The sequence below is a fragment of the Haliaeetus albicilla genome, chromosome 6, assembly GCF_947461875.1.
Source record: "Haliaeetus albicilla chromosome 6, bHalAlb1.1, whole genome shotgun sequence".
Lineage (NCBI taxonomy): Eukaryota > Metazoa > Chordata > Aves > Accipitriformes > Accipitridae > Haliaeetus > Haliaeetus albicilla.
The window spans coordinates 25049334-25071610 of NC_091488.1; the positions used below are offsets into that span (position 1 = coordinate 25049334).

Consider the following 22277-nt stretch of genomic DNA (forward strand, 5'->3'; position numbering starts at 1 on the left):
AGACGTTTGTATAATTCACAGTAAATAGGAAAAGTGCAAACTAAAGATCTTTTCTTTTTCCACCACCTGTGAGGGTGTTGAGGCACTGGAACAAGTTGCCCAGAGAAGTTGTGGATGCCCCATCCCTGGAAGTGTTCAAGGCCAGGTTGGATGGGGCTTTGAGCAACCTGGTCTAGTGGAAGGTGTCCCTGCCCATGGCAGGGGGGTTGGAACTACATGATCGTTAAGGTCCCTTCCAACCCAAACCATTCTATGATTCTATGATTTAAAATCTTGAATCTTATCTGTCCTCTGGTGTTTGTTGGTGTGCCTTTGTGTGAGCCTTGTTTGGGTTTTGTTCAGGGTAGAAACTAACCTATGTTAAAATGTATTTATCCTGCCAAAATATGGACATTTCAAATTCACTGGGGCACAGGGTCAAATGCAAAATTACTAAAATAAACTGAAATAGACAGAAGTACGAGCAATGAAAGAGATGCTTGACATTTACAAATATGAAACTCTGGGCCAAAAGAAAGGAAATCAAGATCTTGGTCACAAAGTGACACTACCTGTCCATTTGTGGTGAATTTCAGCTTATCTCTTTGGTACCAACTGCTGCTTGTTCATGTAACCAAATATCATAGCATTCACATAAGAGCTATGGGAAATTAATTGTGGGTTAGTGGGCAGTATTATTCCAAAACCAGTCTAATTTCAGGTATTTCATAACCTGAAACAATTAGAGACTCACAGTGCTTTCAGCATTATTTGTTCCTCAGACTGTTCTAGTCCACTACAGGTGATGAAATTTTGTTGATTTATACCAGTTAGTGACAGGCTACTGTTTTTCTTTACAATTTCTTATCCCTCATCTGCCTGTCCATATACACTATAATACCTCTCATTATAACCCATTGATCAGCTTTGAATACTCCCAATTTTTTAATTTCCAGATTTGCCATGTTTTCTAATAGCAAAATTGGTTTAGTCCTGATCTGCACCATCAAGCAGTCAACATGTCAGGCACCAGTTTGGTAATTATTCTTTAGTGTACAGACCCAGAGTGTGAGGTTTTTGTTTGGGGGTTTTGTTTGTTTGTTTTGGGGTTTGTTATTTTTTTTAATAATTTGATTGTGGCTCACAGGTTTCTTTTCCAAGGTCCCTAAGTAAAATGCTTCCATTCAAAATGTAGTCAACAATAATTACTGAATTTTGTAAATTGATTCATCTGTATAGAAAAATCAGCATTTTCCAAGAATTTCTGTGTATCTTGATAATCTGAGTAAACTGAGAAGATTTGCCTTGGAGTTAGCTGTATATTCCAGTGGTCTTAGGCAGAAAGAGTTTTATTTCTATTAGATGATACGCTAAGTTGAAACAACAGACCGCAAGAGAGCATTTCCCAAGTCCATCATAATCATTCAGACAATGCTTTTGTTTTGTTGGTAAACATTGTTCTTTAATTCAGAAAACAGTTTGTACTGGCCTGGGGAAGCCTATCTCATTTGATAATCGGCTCTGAATCCAGTGGATTATTGCAGGGATTTTATCTTGCAGTAATCTCCAGGGAGAAATGTACAAACAGCTGGGAGAGCAAGGAGGAGCTTGCATTGTGCGGCGGGAGTTTGTGGAGCAGAATTTTGGGGTGCTGGAGTGGATCTCAATACCAACATGAATCTTTTCTGTTTTTCTCTGGTAAGTGTACATACACATGTTTTTATTTAGTGGGTCAATGAGTTGATAAACTGAACCGGTGGGTGTGTTTAGATGGAAAAAAATCAAGGTGTTATATCACAAACTGTGCAATGGTTGTGTAACAACAGCGAGTCTCTCTAGCATAGACAAAAGAGTTTATGTATGAGAAATTATACATAGCAAAATATGATTCAGTAAAAATAAGATGAAGCAAAAAGCATATAATAAATGTACTGCACACTATCTCTGGCTATTACAAAAACATGCAGATTTAAACATGAGGCATTTGACCCCAACACAGTAAAACGCCTCATATGTATGTTAAAATTACTAAATATATGTAAGCTATAATTTGCTTTAAGGTAAGGGGTTTTTTAGGTAATAATATCTGTTTTCCTTCTTAAGTAGTTTGGGAGAACTGCTAGAACTTTTCAAGCTTTAGTTTTCTATTAGCCAGGCATGAATACATAATCATCAGGGCTGAATCAGTCATATGGCAATATTTACTCACAGCCAGACGAATTGATTTAAGATGCTCTTCAGGGGTTTTTTTTTTACTTTCTCTTTTTTTTTTCTCCTCTTTCCTTGCCCCAAGACAAGTGGTCAGAATGAACAGGTAAATCAGGATAGGAAATCCATGGAAACTGTTTCTGTTTTCAAAGCTTAACCATCTGTCAATACTAATGCTCAGTATTAATAATGGTAACTAGATGAGTATATTTGCTGTATTTACACAGCACAGTAGATCTGTTTGCCCATTTTTCATCTTCTGTCCAGATGTTTAGTATATCTTCCCCAAATGTTTAGAAAGAACAATAAAAATCAATATTCAAACTGCACTGACACAAATTCAAAGAGGGGAGCTGCTTTGTGTAAACCATTGTTCCTGATTGCTAATGCTATCTTAGTGCAGAGTACTGGTGTTCTCCAGATAATAAGGATTAAAAGATGTTTTGGAGTATTTAAAGTAAATGCAGTGGTATTTTAGGATTCTGCCACAAAAGTCACTCATAAAAAATAATTCCCCTGGAATTCAATGACACTTTTGGTCATAGTTTAATGTGAATACCTGTGTTTTTGTTCAAAGTTAACAATGGCTTTGTGGTACAATCTGTAACAGCTTGAAAATACTAATTTCTGAAGTTTGGGACAGAACTGTTCTAACAATATTTTACTGTTCCATCAGGGCAGCTTCTTTCTTTCTATGTTGTTCACTTTTTTAAAAGGTGTTGAGCCTTGTATCAGTTGAGAAATCAGACAAAATGTGAGGTTGTGTGGATTGTATGGATGAGAGCAGGGCAAGTTGCAGATTCTCTGTTAAACTGGGTATGCAGCAACTGGAGTTTCTGAGAGAGAGATAATGACTGCAGTAATAATGGATGTTTCAGACAAGTGAAAGCTAGTGCCATGATAGTTTCTGTAATGAAATAATTAGTTCTGTTTAAAGATTGCTGTTAAGAAGATAACCTCCGTTCTTTACAAGCTTTCCATGCGAGCCATTCTGTCTGCTTTGGTAATCTTTAGAGCACCTAGCAAAACATGTCACAGGTTATCAAGATCTAAAGATAATTCATAGGTCAGTAATGTATTTCATAAAACTCAGAGCCCTGTGCAGTCCTTCCTATTCATAAAACTCAGAGCCCTGTGCAGTCCTTCCTATGCATGTGGCGTGGTGCAGTTGCTTTCTGTAATCAGATTGCCTAGCTTGGAAATGAGCTAGTGAGCCAAGTATGTACGCTAGCTACTTTTGGTCTGTTGGCCTGTGACTGTGAAAAGGCTGGCAATAAAGTGGTTGAACTATCAATATAAGGGTATTTTTCTCTTCAAGAGAGTCGAGTCAGAAATAATGCACAGCAACAAAATAATTAGGCTTTAAAGGCAACTTTTAAAGACACTAGAGGACCCAGTTCCTTAGCAGATGCAAATAGCCACTGATGAATAGAAATCACTGCTCATTTACATCAAGTGAACGTCTGGAGTAACTGCTAAACCTGAAACCATGTAAGAGAAGTTTAGACTACCACCAGACAGAACAAAAAGAGCTGTCAAAAAAAATAGTATTCTCATGGAAGTATTTTCTTCACTTAGACTGACTGACAAGATGTCAGACTGCAACGAGTGTGTGCTTCTGTGTACGTACATATGCATATATTTTTAAAATACATGTTTTATAGCTCAGACAATAGTTTTCTACCCTGCAGAGTATAGTGGTTGAAGTAAGCTACAACCTGAGGGAATGACAAGAATATTCTGTTTAAAAACAGAGTAGAACCAAACTTCTGGCTGATCCAAAGTGGTGGAACACTACAGTAGTTAAAAGAACATCAGTTTATGCTGTCAGATTATGCTGTCAGATTTGACTCTCTGTGGGTTTGCTTTCATATCCGTCCATAATACTGAGATGTATTTTTATAATGAGAGACACAGTGTTATGGGCCAGTCTAGCAAGTGGTGATGTGGAGGCTGAAGACACTCAAGAATCACAAGATGGTGGTAAGGACTTTGGAGCCTGGACTGGACTCTGCCTTTCCCAGGGAGGCAGACAGAAATTACTCCAATCTGTTGCCACGTGGGACCCCTTTGATATCCTAGTATGAGTCTTCCAGCATGGGGTGTTTCCCCAGCAGTACTTTGTGCCCTGAGTTGACTTCAGAATGATTTGGTTTTTCAACTGAGATTAATTTTGCATCAGACTCATTGCCTTGGTCTCAAAGGATTTGCAGGCAAATTAGATTTGCCTTCAAAACCTTGCATCCCTTTTTCATTTACAAAATGATAGAAAGGATAAATGTCCCTTCTTTTATAGATGTATTATGTTAAAAGGTCAACCTTAGACCCTGAATTTGCAGTGTCTTTTCCATCTTATGGTGCTTAGCATGTAAGACAATTAAATCAGAACAATACTGTTTGTATTATGGACAATATACAGAGACGTGCCCAAATCAAGCACTGCTTCTGTATGAATTACAAGAAATTATGTCACCAAACCATCTGTTTTGATACCCTGCCTAATAAATGGCAGCATCCTACAAATATGAGAAATAAAAGATACTATTGATCATCAAGTCCTTTAGTTAAGGTAGAATATTTTTATTACATTATTTTCCTGAATCAACTCTCCAATATCGAGGCTATACACACTGGGGATAGCACCAATTCACCTGCAACACTACTGGTTAAGCCTGTCCTGAGTTATTCTCTTTTCTGACAGGGTGTATTTTTACTGATTTGGCAGCATTTACTCCTGGAAGCAGCAGAAGTGTCTCCTTAGCTGGGGCCATCTTTGACCATGGTTGTACACTTAGCCCAAATAACAGGCTTTTCAGATTTCTCTACAGAAGGGCCAAATTAATAAAATACACATGTCCAGGAACGTGTGCAGGCATTGAGCCTCCCTGGCACACAAGCCCCTGTGTCTGTTGTATCAGACCCTCCAAAACAAGGTAGCTGCATGCAACCTGCCTGTCAAGTGTATTTTTGATGGTGTTTTAACAACTGTGCCAACAAATCATTTGGATGTCTGTTAGTTGACATAAAACAAGCGAGGGCCAGTGTCCTAGTTTCAGCTAGGATAGAGTTAATTGTCTTCCTAGTACAGTGCTGGTACAGTGCTATGTTTTGAGTTCAGTATGCGAAAAATGTTGATAACACTGATGTTTTCAGTTGTTGCTAAGTAGTGTTTAGACTGAAGTCAAGGATTTTTCAGCTTCTCAAGCCCAGCCAGCGAGAAAGCTGGAGGGGCACAAGAAGTTAGCACAGGACACAGCCAGGGCACCTGACCCAAACTGGCCAATGGTGTATTCCATACCATGTGACATCACATCTAGTACATAAACTGGGGGGTGTGGGAGTGGGGAATCGCTGCTGGGGGACTAGCTGGGTGTCGATCGGCGGGTGGTGAGCAATTGCACTGTGCATCATTTGTACATTCCAATCCTTTTATTACTACTGTTGTCATTTTATTAGTGTTATCATTATCATTATTAGTTTCTTCTTTTCTGTTCTATTAAACTGTTCTTATCTCAACCCAGGAGTTTTACTTCTTTTCCTGATTTTCTCCCCCATCCCACTGGGGGAGGGGGGAGTGAGTGAGCCGCTGCATGGTGCTTAGTTGCTGGCTGGGGTTAAACCACAAGAGCCAGGGACTGTTCCAGCAGGGTGCACCAGTGCAGATGATCATGTTACAGTACCCTGTTTCATTCTTGTCCATCTTGTAATTTACTAAGAGAAATGCAGCCAAGTGTATTTCTGTTTCAAAGAAAAACTGAATTTCAGTAAAGTTTCCATAAAAAAGTGGATGTGAGGAGCATGAAAGACTTCCTTACACAAAGCAATACTTAAAGACTAGATCCTACCTTCTTTGGCAGTGAACAGTGGCATTAGTAATGGAACTAATGAAGACAGGGAAGAATTTCAGATACTTAAGAGGTGCTGACATCTTGTATATCAGAAAACTGTGTAAGAACGGCAGTAGAGAAAGGATACAACACTTCTAATCACAGGGTTGCTCAGATCAGTTATTCAAGTTGAGCACTGATCTTAGGGTTTAAGACAAATAAGATCCCTTGCATTTGTCTGTTTCTCTTCCATATGGTATCTTGCTAACCACCACTTTTGCTAGTAAAACATAAAGTTAAGTATCGAGTGAAAGTGTAATTGTCTTAGTGATTTTCAGTAGCATTGAACTAGTTACATATTTTATTTTGATGGTTGGTTTAAAGATGTGCTGAGAGCAGAATGTAAGATATATTACATCTAACGTTATAAACTGAAACAGCCCTTGTTACTAAAAACTAATCTTTCCATGGTGCGAGATGCAGAGAAAATAAGTATTAATAAAAGTGGTATAATAGATAAACCATTAATTAGATGGAGCCTCCATATATTAAAGAAACCATAGAGTAAATAATAGAAAGAAGCTAATGCTGCTATGGCTATTGGGATGTGATGTTCCTTAGAAATGGATTTGACTTAAAAATATGTGTTTTAACAAAGATTACCTGAATGTGGAAAGACCATCCTCTAAAGTGTAGCATGAGTAGATCTGAGTGGTTGAGGTTTGTAGTGTTTTCCCTGTAATCATCTTCATATACTTCTTGTTCATTTTAGCTGGATTGCTATCATCCCACCATACACAGGAGTTCACATATAAACACTGAGCTAGTGAATGACCTGACTGCATTACTAAATGCTCCTCTCTCCACCTTATGATCAATCTAGTCTCTGTATGCCATGATAATAATTATCATGCAAAGAAAAGAGCTACAGACAATTCTTTTCTTCTAGATCTGAAATAAGGTCTTTTCTCCTGTAAAATTCCTGATGCAAAGGGCCTCAAAAGGCTTTCTCATCCCATGTAGGAGAAAGGAAATGTACTAACTACTCCAGCACTAAGTTCATATTTTTTTCTGCTCTCTCATATTGTTCTATGATCTTTAGTGCTCAGGACTACTAAAAGAGTAGATGTGTGAAATGGAAAACTTTACTGACATTGCATTTTTTGGTATAAAAGTAGACCTAACTTTAAAAAAATAATAATTAAAAAGGAAGGAAGAAAATTTCAATTTCAGTTAAATACTTTGGGTTGCCCTGAAAGAAAGTTATTTCTTTCAGTATTTCCCTCCTACAAAGTATAAAGCCAGTCAGCAAAGAAAACTTTTGTAAACTGAAGGCATGGTCTCTCTTTGTTGGGTGCTCTCTTTCTCACTCTTTTGTGCTTTCTCGTTCACGCTTCCTTTCTTACACTTGCTGTCTTGGCTGTCCTCTCTCACACCCACTCTCTCTTGTGTGCGCTCACTTCTTCTTTGTGCCTGCTCTTACACGAGCCTGCTCTCTCATGCACCCTCACTCTCTTGTTCCCTTGCTCTTTCCCACACCTTTGCCCTTTCTTGAGCCCACCCTTTCTTGCACCCTTGCACTCGCTCTTTGTATTGCTCAAGTGCTCTTATTCTCGTGCTCTCTTTTTGTTGTCGCTCTTTGTCTTGCAGCCTGTCTTTCTCAGGTGCTCTTTCTTATGACCCTTCTCAGTATCTCTCTTTCACTTTCACTCTGACTTTCTAACACTCTTTCTCTCTCTTTCTCACACACACTGCCTTTCTCATGCTTTAGCTCTTTCTCACATATTTTATTGCACACACTTGCTCTCTTGCATGTGCTTATGCCTTCATGTGCCCACACCTTTTCTCCTGCCCAGTTTCTCCAACCTTCACACATGCTGTTTCTCACATGTGCTTTATCTCTCTCTCCCTTGCATACTCACTCTTTCTCTCTCACCTTCTATCTCATTCTCACTCTCTCTCACATGAACTTGCTCTTTCTCCTGTGCTTGCTTTTTCTTGCACATGGTCACAATCTTTCTAATGCCCACTCCTCCTTCTCATTACCTTACTCTCTTTCTCACACCCCTTCTTGCACCTTTCTCATGCCCGTATGCACTTCTCACGCCACTTTCTTGTTCCTTTGCACCCTTTCTTGTGACTTTGTTCTCACTCCTTATCACACCCTCACTTTATTGCACATGCTTTCTTTTTCTCCTGCCATGTCTTTCTTTCCTGCAAACTCTTATTCACATGCTGTCTTTCCCTTTCTCTTTTCCTCTCTTTCCCCCTTCTCCCCTTCCCCCTCTCCTTCTTTCCCTCCTTCTCTCCCTCTTTCAATCGTCCTTTCTCTAATGAACATGCTCACACTTTCTCACATGCTGGTGCACCTGCTCCATGTCTCATGCCCTTGCTGTCCTCACAACTTGACAGCCTTTCTTGTAACCCTGTGTTCTTTCTCACATACCTGTGCTTGGATTCTTACAGGAGCTTTTTCTTGTGCTTTCTCACTTCTTTTGTGCCATGTCTATCTTTTTTCCAAACACTATCAATCTCTCTCTCCCTTTCTTGAGTTCTATCTTTCTTGAAAGCTCTCCCTACCGCCGGTCTTTATCTAGCTCTTTCTTTTTCTTGCTCTTGCTCTCTCACACTGTTTCTCATTCTCACAGGCAATCACACTGTTGTGGTTTAACCCCGGCCAGCAACTAAGTACCACGCAGCAGCTCACTCACTTCCCCCTACACCCAGTGGGATGGGGGAGAGAATTGGGAAAAAAAGTAAAACTCATGGGTTGAGATAATAACAGTTGAATAGAACAGAAAAGAAGAAACTAATAATGATAATGATAACATTAATAAAATGACAATAGTAATAATAAAAGGATTGGAATATACAGGTGATGCACAATGCAGTTGCTCGCCACACGCTGACTGACGCCCAGTTAGTCCCTGAGTGGCGATTCCCCACCCCCACTCCCCCCAGTTTATGTACTAGATGTGACGTCACATGGTATGGAATACCCCTTTGGCCAGTTTGGGTCAGGTGCCCTGGCTGTGTCCTGTGCCAACCTCTTGTGCCCCTCCAGCTTTCTCGCTGGCTGGGCATGAGAAGCTGAAAAATCCTTGACTATAGTCTAAACGCTACTGAGCAACAACTGAAAACATCAGTGTGTTACCAACATTCTTCTCATACCAAACTCAAAAACATAGCACAGTACCAGCTACTAGGAAGACAATTAATTCCATCCCAGCTGAAACTAGGACACACTCTCCTGTGCTTTCTTTTTCTCAGTCATTCTTTCTTGCACCCGCTCTCTTTCTCTCACCCTTACTCCCTTTCTTATGCCCTTTCTCATGCGCCCACCCTATTTCTTGCAACCTCATGCCCTTTCTTGTGACATTGTTCTTGTGCTTTTTCATATCCTTGCATGCAAATTCTCATGCCACCTCTTTCCTCATGCAGTCTCTTTCCAGCACAGTCTCTTTATTCATATGCTTTCTCCCCCTCTTTCTTGAACGTTTGCTTTCTCACTCACTCCTTATCTCTCTCTTTCCCTCTCTTCTTTCTCTCTTATGCTCACCTTCTCGTGCCTGCTCCTTTTCTCACATCTTCACATCCTTTCTTGCAGCCTCATGCCCTTTCTCACAACCTAGCTCCCTAACAACCTCAAATCCTTTCTTTCAAACTCACATTCATACAAAACTCACAACACATCCTTTCTCACAACCTCATGCTTGCTTTCTCAGGCACACAGCACTTCTTGCACCATGCCTCTCTCTTTCTCTTTCCACCTCTCTCTCATGCTCTCTATTCCTTGCTTACTCCCTCCTTCCTTTTCTTGCTTGCTCATGCCCTCACTCTCTTTCTATTGTGCCCCCTTTCTTCTGTACACTCATGCTTTCTTGTGCACTCACTTTCTCAAGTGCTTTTACTTTCTCTTGCTCTTGCTTTCTCATGTGCTCACTCTTTCTTCTGCACTTGCTTTTTCTCACATATTCAGACACACTGCACCCTTGACCCTGCTTTCTCTTGTGTCCACCCTTTCCCCCACCCTCATCCTCAGTCTAGCACTCTCTCTCTCCATTTCTCCTTCCCATTTTCCCTCTTCTCTCCTTCTGTCTCCTCTCTCTCCTTCTCCCTCTTTTAATCAGGTGCACTCTTTCCTGTGCATGCTTGCTTTTCCTCATGTGTGCTTGTTCTCATGCCCTCATGTCCTTTCTTTTGACTGCACTATTTCATAGAATCATAGAATCACAGAATCATTTAGGTTGGAAAAGACCGTCAAGATCATCGAGTCCAACTATAAACCTAACACTGCCAAGTCCACCAATAAACGATGTCCCTAAGTAAGTGCCACACCTATATGTCTTTTGAATACCTCCAGGGATGGCGACTCAACCACTTCCCTGGGCAGCCTGCTCCAGTGCTTTATAAACCTCTCAGTGAAGAAATTTTTCCTAATATCCGATCTAAACCTCCCCTGGTGCAACTTGAGGCCAATTCCTCTCATCCTATCACTTGTTACCTGGGAGAAGAGACCAACCCCCACCTTGCTACAATCTCCTTTCAGGTACTTGTAGAGAGCAATAAGGTCTCCCCTCAACATCCTTTTCTCCAGACTAAACAACCCCAGTTCCCTCAGCTGCTCCTCATAAGACTTGTGCTCTAGACCCTTCACCAGCTTTGTTGCTCTTCTTTGGACACACTCTAGCACCTCAATGTCTTTCTTGTAGTGAGGGGCCCAAAACTGAACACAGTATTCAAGATGCAGCCTCAACAGTGCTGAGTACAGGAGACAATCGCTTCCCTAGTCCTGCTGGCCACACAATTTCTGATACAAGCCATTGTGCCTGTTCTTGCAAACGCATGTTCGCTCTTTCTTACCCACTCACACTAGCTTTCTCGCATGCACTCCCTCGTGCCATCTCTCTACTTCACATACTCTCCCTATTTCTTGTTCTCTCTCCCACTTCCTTCTTGCACACTTTCTTACTCTCTCCCTTTCTCCCTTTTCCTTTATCTATCTTCTTTGTGCACCCTTGTTTTTTCTTGCAAGTGATCATGTTCTTTCATGTGGCCACTCTTTCTCACATCCGTGCTTTTCTTCACACCCTATCTTGCACCTTCATGCCCTTTCTTGCCACCTCACTCGCATTCTTTCTCATGCCCTTGCACTCACTCTCTCATGTGCATGTTCTCTCTCCCTTCCACACTCTCTGTTTCTTGCACACAAGCTCTCTCTTTCTTGAGTTCTCTCTTTCTCTAACTCCTTTCTCTTCCCTCCTCACTTCTTTTGTCTTTCATTTTCTATATTCTTGTCTCCTCCTCTCTATCCTCCTCTCTTTTTGTCTCTTTGCATCTCTGTCTCTTCTTCTGTTTCTTGCTTTACCCCTCTCTCTCACTCCTTAGCTCTTTCTCTCTCTTGTGTGCACACATACTTTCTCATGTGCACTTGCTCTTTATCACACATCATGCTTTTCTGTGCTCACTCACTCTCTTGTGCCCTTGCTCTTTCTTGCACCAATGCACCCCTTTTCGTGCCCTTGTGCTCTCTCATGGCTGTGCCTCCATTCCTGTAATGTTACTCTCTTTCTTGTGATCTTGCACCCTTTCTTGCAACCTTGTCCTTGCTTTCTTATGCCCTTGTGCTTTCTCACACCACCTATCTTTCCTAAATAGCCTGTCATTCACACTCCCTCATTGCCTGTCTCGCTCTTTCCCCTCTTTCTCTCCTATGCCTTCTCTCTCTCCCTCTTTTTCCTCTCCCTTTCTTTCTCATGCCAACTTTTTCTTTCTTTCTTTCCTTCCCTCTCTCTCCTCTAATTCCCCTCTCCTTTTTTGTCTATCCCTCTTTACCACTCTTTAATGTGCTCACACTTTAACTCCCTTTCTTATGTCTGTCGTTACTATTTTTGGTGCCCTTCCTTGTTCTCACAACCTTGTTCTTTCTTGCATGCTTGCTCTCCCTTGTTTCTTGTGTGCTGGCTTTTTCTTGTTCCATCACACTCATCCTTTCTCATGCTCACTCTTTCTCATGCAAACTTTCTCCCCCTCTTTCTTGAGAGCTTTCTTTCTTGGGGGCCCTTTCTCTCTCCTCCCTCTATCTAGTTCTCTTTCTCTCACATGCAATTGCTCTTTCTTGCAGTTGATAACATTCTTTCTTGTGCTTGTTCCCTTTCTCTCAACCTGTTCTCTTTCTCGTGTCCCTTTCTGACAACTCCCATTCTCATGACCTCACCCCCTTTCTTGGGACCTCACACCCTTTCTCTCAGTCTCATCCTTGTTCTTTCTTATGCTCTCACAGTCATTTTCTCGTGCCTGCTTTCTCTCCTGCCATACTGTCACTTGGATCTTGGTGTGGTCCCTCTCTCTATCTCTTTTTGAGCTTTACCTCCCCCTCTGCTCTGTATCTCCCTCTTTCTTCCTCCTCCCACTTGTTCTTCCTCATTATTGCTCTCTTTCAGACACTATCTCTTTCTTGCCACCTCTCTCACACACTCAAACTTTCTTGCACACTTGCTTTTTCACCCACTTGCTCACCTTTGCACGACCTCACTCTCTTTATTTCACCCTCATGCCCTTTCTCATGCCCTTGCTCCCTTTCTTGAGACTTTACTGTCACCCATTCTTATGCCCTCATGCTCACTTTCTTGCACTCCCTCTTCCTCTTTCTTGAGAGCTGCCTTTCTCACAGGAGCTCCCTTTCTACCTTGCACGCACTATTTCTCACATGCACACTCTTTCTCACAAGTTGTCCTGCTCTTTCTTGTGCTTGCTTCCTCACATCCTGTCTGTCTCATGGCCTTGCACCTGCTCTTACACCCTCTCCCCCATTCTCATAACCTCATGCCCTTTCTCACAACCTCATTCTCACTGTTTCTCATGCCCTTACGCTCACTTTCTTGCACACACTTTCTGTTTCTTGCAAATTTGCTCTTTCATGCACCATCTTTTCCTCACACACACTCTCTCTGTACTATTCATGTGATATCTCTCTCCCTTTCCAAACTGTTTCATGATCTCTCCCACTCTTTCCCTCTCCCTCAGTCTTTCCCTCCCTCTCTCTTGCTCTTTCTCTCTGTTTCCCCCTAATAATTTTCTCTCATGGGCACTCTTTCCCACCCATACCTCTTTTCTTGTGTCTGCTCCTTTTCTCAGGCCATCACATCCTTTCTTGTGCCAGTGCTTCCTTTCTAATACCATGGTGCCCTTTCTTGCACCCTCACACTCTGTTTTTCTCATGCCCTCATGCTTGCTTTCTCATGCATGCTTTTTCTTCTACCTCCCATCTTTTCCCAGCGCGCTCTCTCTTTCTCACATTCTCTCTTTCCCCTCTTTCTTGCACTTTCTCTTCTTTGCATGTGCACTTTCTTGCACCTTTGCTCCCGCATGATTGCACTGTTTTTTTTCACACTCCCTTTTTCAAACTCTCGCCCTCTCTCATGGTCTTGCCTTTCTTGTGCTCATGCTTTTCTCTGTGTGCTTGCTTTCTTGTGCTCTCATGCTCTCTTGGTCTCAACCCTGCCCCTTCTTGCACTCAGCCTTTCCTGTGTCCTCATGCTCGCTCTTTCTCACACGAGCTTTCTCTTTTTTGGTGAGCATTCTTTCTGATGTGCACTCTCTCTCCCTTTCTCACGTGTACTTTTTCATTCCCCCTCGTGCATTTTCTTTCTCACATGCTCACCCTCTTGCATGCAGGCTTCTTTTCTCATGATCTTTCCTTTTCTCATGCCCTTGATTTTTCTCCCATACTTATTTTCTTGTGCCCTCACACCCTTTCTCAAAACTTTGTGCTAGATCCTTTTCACACCCTCATGCTTGCTTTCTCACACATGTATTCTTTCTCAGTCCATCTCTCTCTTCCCCCCTGCATCCCTTCTCTCTCCTTTTTGTGCTGTGTCCCTCTTTATTCCTTGTGCATTACCTTTCTGGAGTGCTCCGCCTTTCTTGTGGCCTTGCTTTTTTGGTGCCCTCCTTCTTTTTTGCACACTCATTCTTCCTTGCACATGCGTGCTGTTTCTCATGCAACCACACTCTCACATGCTTAGGTACTTTATCCCACCCTTGTGCTTTCCTTTCTTCTGCTCACCCCTTCCCATGCCTTCACACTCATTGTTTTTCACATGGGCTTTCTTTCTCATCTAATCTTTCACCCACACTCTTTCTCTCCCTCATTCTTTAGCACTCTTTCTCACATGCTCTCTCTCTTGATCTCGCCCTCCCTCTTTCTCTTTCACTATTTCTTGCTTTATTTAACTTTTGCTTTTTTCTTGCTTTCTCACTCTTTCTCTCTCACCCCCTCTCTCTTTCTGTCTCTTTCCATCATGCTTACACTATTTTCTCATTCACATTCATGCTGACTTTTTCTTGCACACTTGCTCTTTCTGGATATTGGTACACTCTTTCTCATGCCCACTCCTTTTCTCATGTCCTCACTCTCTGTCTCATGCCTGGTCTCTTTGTTGCACCTTCACTTTCTTTTTCACAACCTTGCACCCTTCCTTGCTACCTTGTGGCCTTACCTGCAACCATGCACTTGCTCTTTCCCATGCCCTCATGGCTCGCTTTCTTCCTCATGCCATCTCTTTCTTGCACCTTTCCACACATTCTCTTTCTTACGCACCATTTCCCTCTTTCTTGTGTGCTCTTTCTCACACTCTTGTGTGCATGCACTCACTCATTCTCATGCCTTTGCTCTCTTGCTCACTTCTTGTTCATGCTCACACTCTTTCTGTGCATCCTCTTTCTTGAATGCCCCCCCCCTTTCTCACACCCTTGCCCCTTTCCATGTCCTTGCTCTTTTTGGTGCACTCCTTCCTAGTGTCCTCACTCTTTCTCATTCCCTGGCTCTCCTCACATGCACTTGCTATTTCTCATGGACTTACTCCCTCTCACACACACTCACATGCTTCCTCATGCATTCACACCCTTTCCCATGCCCTTATGCTCACTCTTCCTCAGGCGAGCTTTCTCTTTCTCACTTGATATCTTTCTCATGCTCTCTTTCTTGACCACTCTCACTCTCATTCACTCTCTCTCAGTTTCTCTCACTTGCTCTCATGCATTCTTTCTCTTCCCTTTCCTATCTTGTATCTTTATTCTCTTCTTCACCCACTCTCTCTTCTGTGTGCTTGCTCTTCCTGTGCACTTGCTTTTTTTTCTCTCATGTGCACTCCTGCTTTCTCTTGTGCTCCACCTTTTGCATGTATCCTCTTTCTCATGCCCTCACTCTTTTTCATGTGCTTCCTATTACTCATGCCCTCACTTTCTCATGTGCATGCACTTGCTCTTTTTCTGCATACTTGCTTTTTCTTATACACCTGCTCTTCCTCACACCCTTGTGCCCCATCTTTCTCACATGAGCTTTCTCTCTTGTTTGAGCCTTCTCATGCTCTCCCTCTCTCCCTTTCTTAAGCACTCATTCTCATGTGCTCCCCCTTATGCTCTCACCTTCTCTCTCATTGTCTTCTATCTTTTTCTCTCTCCCCATCTCTTCCCCCTCTCTCATTCTTGCTCTTCCCTCCCTTCTCTCTTTCACATTGTTTTCCTTCTCTGTCTTCTTTTTCTTTCTTTTAAAACCCTTCTCCTCTCTCTCCTTTCACCTTTCCTTGCCCTCTCTTTCCCCTCTTCTTTTCTCTCTCCAACACTCTCTCTTTCACACAAGCTCTCTTTTATGCTTCCATCTCTAATTAAATACTCTATTCACCAAAATTTTGTAGTATTCCCTATTGAGGGAGAAGAATATAGTTACATTTTACATTGCAGAATCCTGGAAGTGTGTAACAAGGTTTTAAACTCATCATTTTTGTCTAGAAATGCTCAACCCACAACTTCAGACTGTGAGCCTGAACCATCATTGCTACATGGCAACATACTTACAGTAAGAAAAAATAATATTCTTATGAAAAAACACAGTTGCTGTCAAAACCCAGGCTCAGCTGGCTGTTTGTTAGGAGCACAAGCCATGTGTAGTGTGCTTCATAAGCCATGCACCACTTTCCCAGGAAGCATTAACTCATTAGTTCCCAGAATAAATTCCAGTATATAACTCGAGTATTTTCAAGACGTTCAACTTGTAATATTTCTCCCGCAACATTTATCTTGGCATATCAAGACTCTAGTAGACAGAAGGAAATAAAGATCCATAGGTAAACTTTGTGGCTGCAAAAATTAGTCATGTCTTTGAACTGCTGTTCCACCAGTCAATAACATTGTCTGTAAAGCTTTACATATTAACAATATAATTTCAATTATATGTCTGTGTTTATCTTCTGTACTAGAGGAACAAATGCTTTTAAATAATAATATAGCATGTTAATTTCAATGGTGTTGCTCTGCTGTAAGTCACACTGCTATAAATTTGATTTATTCCTTAATTAATGCAGTTAAAAGCAGTAATCAAAATTCATTGGAAAAATATTCAGTGCAGATCAAAGTGGCAACATCTAAAATCTAGGATCATTAGTTAGAGTGTCTTTAGTTTTACCATCTGCTTTCATTTAGCTCTTGAATTATGGAATGGTGCTGTGTATATGTAATCCTGGCTCTTGGAGTTGTGGGACAAATGTGAAAATCTTAGTTTCTGTTACAATGTTTATATTCTTGGTGGTTAGAGAAGAAGAACCCTTACATGTGCATTATAACATAGAGTTCAAAAATTTGAATGCAAATAGCATTTATTTTTAATTCTATCCATTCTCATTATTTTGGGGGCCTAAATCATGACTCTCAAATTCTGGGAGCTGGCTGCATTGTTTTGATTTATTTCTAAGGAATAAGGTTGCCTTTCTGCATCAAATTAGCTTTTTTCCGTAGAGAAGAAGTACTAAGTATAAAACATTTTTATAATTTATATAGAAATTTTAATGGTTTATAGTTTTCATAGTTTTCACAGGAATTTTCATGTAGTGTTCAGGTGGAGATATACACCTGATTTTATGCCTTCTGAGCAGATAATGTTCATTTTTGCTGTACCCTCAGCTTTACCCGTGTCAGTCTGTGGAATCTAAGCCATGATACTGTGAACTCCAGCATTTGGGTACTTATAATCAATTCCTATATGCTTTTTTAGAGAAAGAATTAAATAAAGGATTTCAAAAGACAGGTGAAGAAAATCACTCTATTTTTTAAATTGCAGAAACTGCTTGCTTTTTTAATTACTATTATTTTAATGTGTTTACAAGTGTTCATCTTTGAAAATCTGTTTAAATGTATTTTAGGAGGGCTCAATGGACAGCTTGTATGAGCCTGTCCCAGAACATCAGGAACCCAAGGATACAATTACTATTGACAGCCAAGCTAGCACTCCAGTGAGCATGCATGTAAACTGTGGACCACCTGATAGGTCTACGTCTTTGGTAAGTAAAATTTAATTGCAAAGTATGCAATGTATTTTGCAAAAAACTATTACTCTGTATGTGGGCACATGTGTGTTCAGCTGGCTTAACTGCCAGTTTGAACTATTTAGGCTCTTTAAGGCCACTGTTCAAATCTCTTCTCTGTAGCCAATGACCTGATTTCTATCCAGTCTTAACAAGCACACTTGAAAAACAGGTCATGAGTTTCTGTATAGCAGGCAGCAAAGTGAGATTAGTGCAGCTTCACTGTACGAGGGAATTTGTCTTTGCAAGTAATAGCATGTGAAAATGCTGGGTACAGATATTAGTAAAGTTTGTCTCTACAGGAGACTGGCTATTGGTGTCTTTGGTTGTCCTTTTTATTAATAAAAAAATGCATTTGTAAAGTGTGAGTTGTATGAATTTTGTAACTGATGACCTCTGGAATAACCTCTACATTTTACAAGACTTCATTAGGCAAACATGTGAAGGAGGTTTTCTTCTAGGTTTTTTTCTTTCTAAATAATGTTACCCTACTTAATCCTTTATTATTGGTATGTTATTGGTATAATATATCATTGAGGCTTTGACAAATACTTTAACATAGTATATTAAATTTCATAATCTTTTTCATTTCATAATCTCTGTTCTTTGCTCCTTCATTTATAATTACTATCTCTATCTATAGCAACATATGATGCAGCCTGGTGAAGGAATAAAGAGAAGGCAGGATGTTCATTACTCAAAGAAGAGACTGCCCTCCCTTCAGAATTATGCCAAGTTTTACCCATGTGCAATCTGGGTTAGGTACCGTGTACCTAGGAGACTGCTGGGCCTATGGTATTGCAATATCACAAAGCAGGTTTGCACACAGGACTTGTGTGGAGAAAGTGCTGGAGCTGGTGGGACAGGAGAATGCCTGGGGAACTGTGGCATGCACTTCTTGAATTCCTAAAGGAATGGAAATAACTTGCTCTTCTCAGACCCTTCTGCTGCAACCATCTTACTCTGTGCATGTCCCTCTTTTCCAGATAATCTCCTTGGTGCTTTATATAATGGCCCTGGTTTTGAGAGCGTAGCAGTACAGATATCTGAAGATGATTCCTCATAGCATCAGCACAGATCTATGAGCCTGGGCTTTGAAATGTGCCTACATTATAATTTTACTGCAGTAGGTGGTAGATGCTCTCCTGTGTGACAGGTTTCTCCTCATTATCAGGTTGTGACCTTGTTACTATAAGAATAAGCCACTCCTACAACTGTTCCAGCTAAGCGTGTTTAATCACAATTATGAAATATGGCTGTAACCTGATCCTAGCATGCTTGCAGTATTTCAGTTGTGTGAAGCTCTAGCTATTTGACTAGGGCTGGGTTACAAAACCGTATTGAAACATGCCATTCTACTAACAAAGCTGGACATTATAGTTCAGCTCCTACGTGCACTCAGTCTTTTTCCCCTTTGCTGTGACTACAAACCAACTTAATAGTTAATGACAGCTACACTAATATTTCCTTGTCCAATAGATGTTTATCTGCTAGGAACAGTATTTAGACAAAGTAAAATGAAAATTAAAAGCAGATTCTTTTTTTGGTTTGCACCCAGCATGTGACATATGACGTCCCGATATACTTTGCAATAGATAACTACTAAAAATTATCCATTATCTTGTCAAGGTATGGTAAAGACACATCCATAGCACTGTGCTTTGCTATGGTTTTCACAATGTGTAAGACTAAGAATTAAAACTACAGTGATCGTTTACGTCAGGCTTTTTGTTTCTTGCTTTTTCTTGTTTTGTTCTGTTTTCTGATTTAACAACATCACTTCAGACTCTTAAATATATTAGTACAGAGTTAGGCTTCATAAATTTTTTGGCTAAATAAGAGCAATCAACCTATCCAATACAGAATTTTATTTTCATTGAGCCATCTTAGAGAAGCAGATTTGCTACTAGTGTAGGATTAGAAAATCCTGTACATTAATCTGAACGAATTGTAGCAAAACATTTTTCACATTGGTCAGTGCTGGTTTTGTGGGGTGGCCCTGCATAGTCCATGAAGATACATGTACAGCAGTGAATAGAAGAATCCAGCACTTTGGTTTCTGCTAACTCTTATCATACATTTCTGTTTTCCTAAAGAGGATATTTTACTGATGGCACATTTATTCATCACTAAATTTAAATTTCATCATCAGTAAAAGCAATGTTAAATGGGTAAGCAAACTGTTGGCTCACTAGATATTAACAAGAAGCTTCCTAAAACTGGCTATGGGTTTTATTTTGTTCTGTTTGGGAGAATATTCAGCTTGGCACTTAACTAAAAATAACGGCTGGATGCTGTGTCACTGTGCTGGCTGTAGAATCAACATGATTATTTATAAAATGCTCTCTAGAAATGGAAAACAAGATTAGTGATGACGTGTCAGCAGTAAGACCTATGGAAAAATGTCACTAAGGCCAAAGGACTGTGTGTAATCTTACCTGCTATTTCTAGCATGTGAGTTATTAGACCTACACCTTGGATGAAGCCGTTAAGCTTATTAACTGAGCCCATTTGTACTTCTCTCCCATTTTTAATTCCGTCACTTGGTTCCAGACTGCAGGGCGGCCCTCACAGCATGATAAATTCAGAACATTATTGGCTCCCTCAGGCCCTGATTTAGCCATCTATCATTATTCAGTAATGCACATACTTAAGTGCACTGCAAAGTAGGTGTGGGCTCAAGTGTATGTTTAAATGGTTGGCTGAACCATGGCCATGCAGGTTCCAAAGAGCTATTAAATCTCCTGAGGGTGGAGCAGCCTGGCACGGCACATTTCCTCCTTAAGAGGCTTTGCCCCCTTTCTTTTTTCCATGCAATGTCAGAAATCAACAGGGCAGGCGTTCAAGGTCTGCTCCCCTCAACTTAAAAAAGGGAGGCTAGGGCTAGCAGAATTTTTTCCTTATACTGCAGCAAGGTAGTTATTTTCTTGCAGTTATCTTGTCTGTTGTGATTTGTCCTAATCATACCTGGGCTGTGACTTTCTTCTGAAGACGTGGGAAATATAGGGTACTGTGGTCACTGAAGCTGTGCAGGACATAATTCAGTGAACATACTCTTTGGGCACCTTTTTGGACCATGATTATTTTTGCTCCTGGCCAAATATCTGCCCAAATGACACATCCTGGATGAAGAAGAATCTCTCTTTCATGTACAGTGTTCTTCTCCTTCACATAACTTAGAAGACCTGTTTACTACACAAAATGTTTTGCTTGCGAGGTTCCCACTCCGGGTTCCTGTGGTATTTCTTGTGCTTGTTATACACACTTGCCTTTTGATTTTAATCCTCTCAGGGAATTGGCCTGTTAACTTTTTCGTTGCTTCGTCTGTTGCTCAGCTTCAGTAATATGCTCAGACAGAAAGGAAAAAATAGATTTATGGAGTTGTTTTTGAACCTTATGCATAGCAAAGCTGAATTGAACCTTCTTCAGAAAGAAGTTGGTAGACAACAGTATGTAATGAATTATATGGGTACTCTTTGCCTGTAACTATGCTATTAACTGAGAAAATGAATTTCTACCTCTTGTAGCTTGGTGTTTCAGTCTTCTACCTCATGAGCTGTCTTAAGCTTCTCAGGGAAAGAGTCTTCAGTATTAAAACTATTTTCATATATTTCCTGTCAGATTGCAATCACCAAATGTCATGAGATCCACATATTTTTTGAGCTGCTGACCATGATATGATCGACTACCCTGTATATCAGAAAAGTGACAAATAATTCATCAGTCTTTCTAAGTTATTGCCAGGAAAATCACAATCATGATACCTGCTTTAATCTGCAGTGTTATAATTGGCATTTGATTCCAGTGAGGGAAAGAAGAGGGCTAGTTATCTGAAATTATCATTTCCCTGTTTGCAAGTCTTAGCAGACACAGGAGCTCTAGCTTTCTCAGCCAACTTGTGAACACCAAAGAGACTCATTCAATTATTTAATTCAGAGTTATTTGACAAAAGCAGGGAGGAAAGGACTTTATTAATAATTTCATAATGCTGAGTTTCCACATGTGCAGTTTGTTTCTAGGAAACAGATCGCTCATATTTGGGATAGGGAAGGAACAAATTGTTCTCATAAACAAGGTAATTATGCACTTCAGAGAATGTGGAAAGTAGAGTCTAGAATAACCTTAATTTACATTCTAAGATAAAACATGTTTTTAAAACTGCTTAATTTCTAATTTTGGATTAAAGTTACATACGATTTTAAGAGTAACCAAATATTGAAAAGATACTTAACAAAAAAAAGACAAACAAAAGTAATTTATTCTTGTACCCCAATTTAGCCAGCTGATTCAGACATAGCAGGAAGAGATGTGTTGAATAAAAGGTGCCATTTTTAAATGGCCATTTAAACCCACTGTCATATTTCATTGTGGCACTGCATCCCATGATATCCAGTGAACTCACATCAGTATCACATCAATGTATGATGTCATGCCATACATGCAATTTTTGCTGGATTTTAAGAAACCAATGCTGAAGCATTGGTTTCGAATCGTGGAGCAAAAGATTAAACCTACAATTCTATGTTTCCTGTTCCAAACCAGGTGTTTGGCATGTGAAGATATGAATTAACAGTCTTCCCAGGTATATGGCCACACTGAGGTTTAGAGAGGGCCCTGTCTCCAATTTGTTCCCTGGATCATATACAGATTCTAACTTACAGTATCTTTTGGTCTCTGACCTCCATGCATAATGCCTCCTTTAACAAGCCTCTTTGAAATCGAATATTTGATATTTTTTAATGAGATGTTGCCACTACCATTTTAAAAGAGCCTTAAAAATCACTTCTTCAACATTCTTCAACTTCTCTGTGTGCCTGTACACTTCATCTAGTCATTTCTTTAGAGCTATTGAAAAGATTTGTCCCAAGACTAAAGTGCTGATTGTTTTTTCAGCAAGAAATTT

At 40.4% G+C, this 22277-nt stretch overlaps 1 protein-coding gene across 2 annotated transcripts in view; it reads left to right on the forward strand.

The window, feature by feature from the left end:
- Nucleotides 1-1539: 1539 nt before the first annotated feature.
- Nucleotides 1540-22277, forward strand: part of SAMSN1 (SAM domain, SH3 domain and nuclear localization signals 1) — a 96441-nt gene continuing 75703 nt past the window's right edge. The window contains exons 1-2 of one of the 2 annotated variants that reach the window (XM_069785341.1): nt 1540-1677; nt 17213-17350. In XM_069785341.1, the coding sequence (XP_069641442.1) occupies nt 1654-1677; nt 17213-17350 (162 nt within the window). In that variant the 5' untranslated portion in view covers nt 1540-1653. Of the gene's footprint in view, nt 1678-17212; nt 17351-22277 lie in introns of those variants that run through there. The other variant, XM_069785342.1, reaches the window with a different exon arrangement.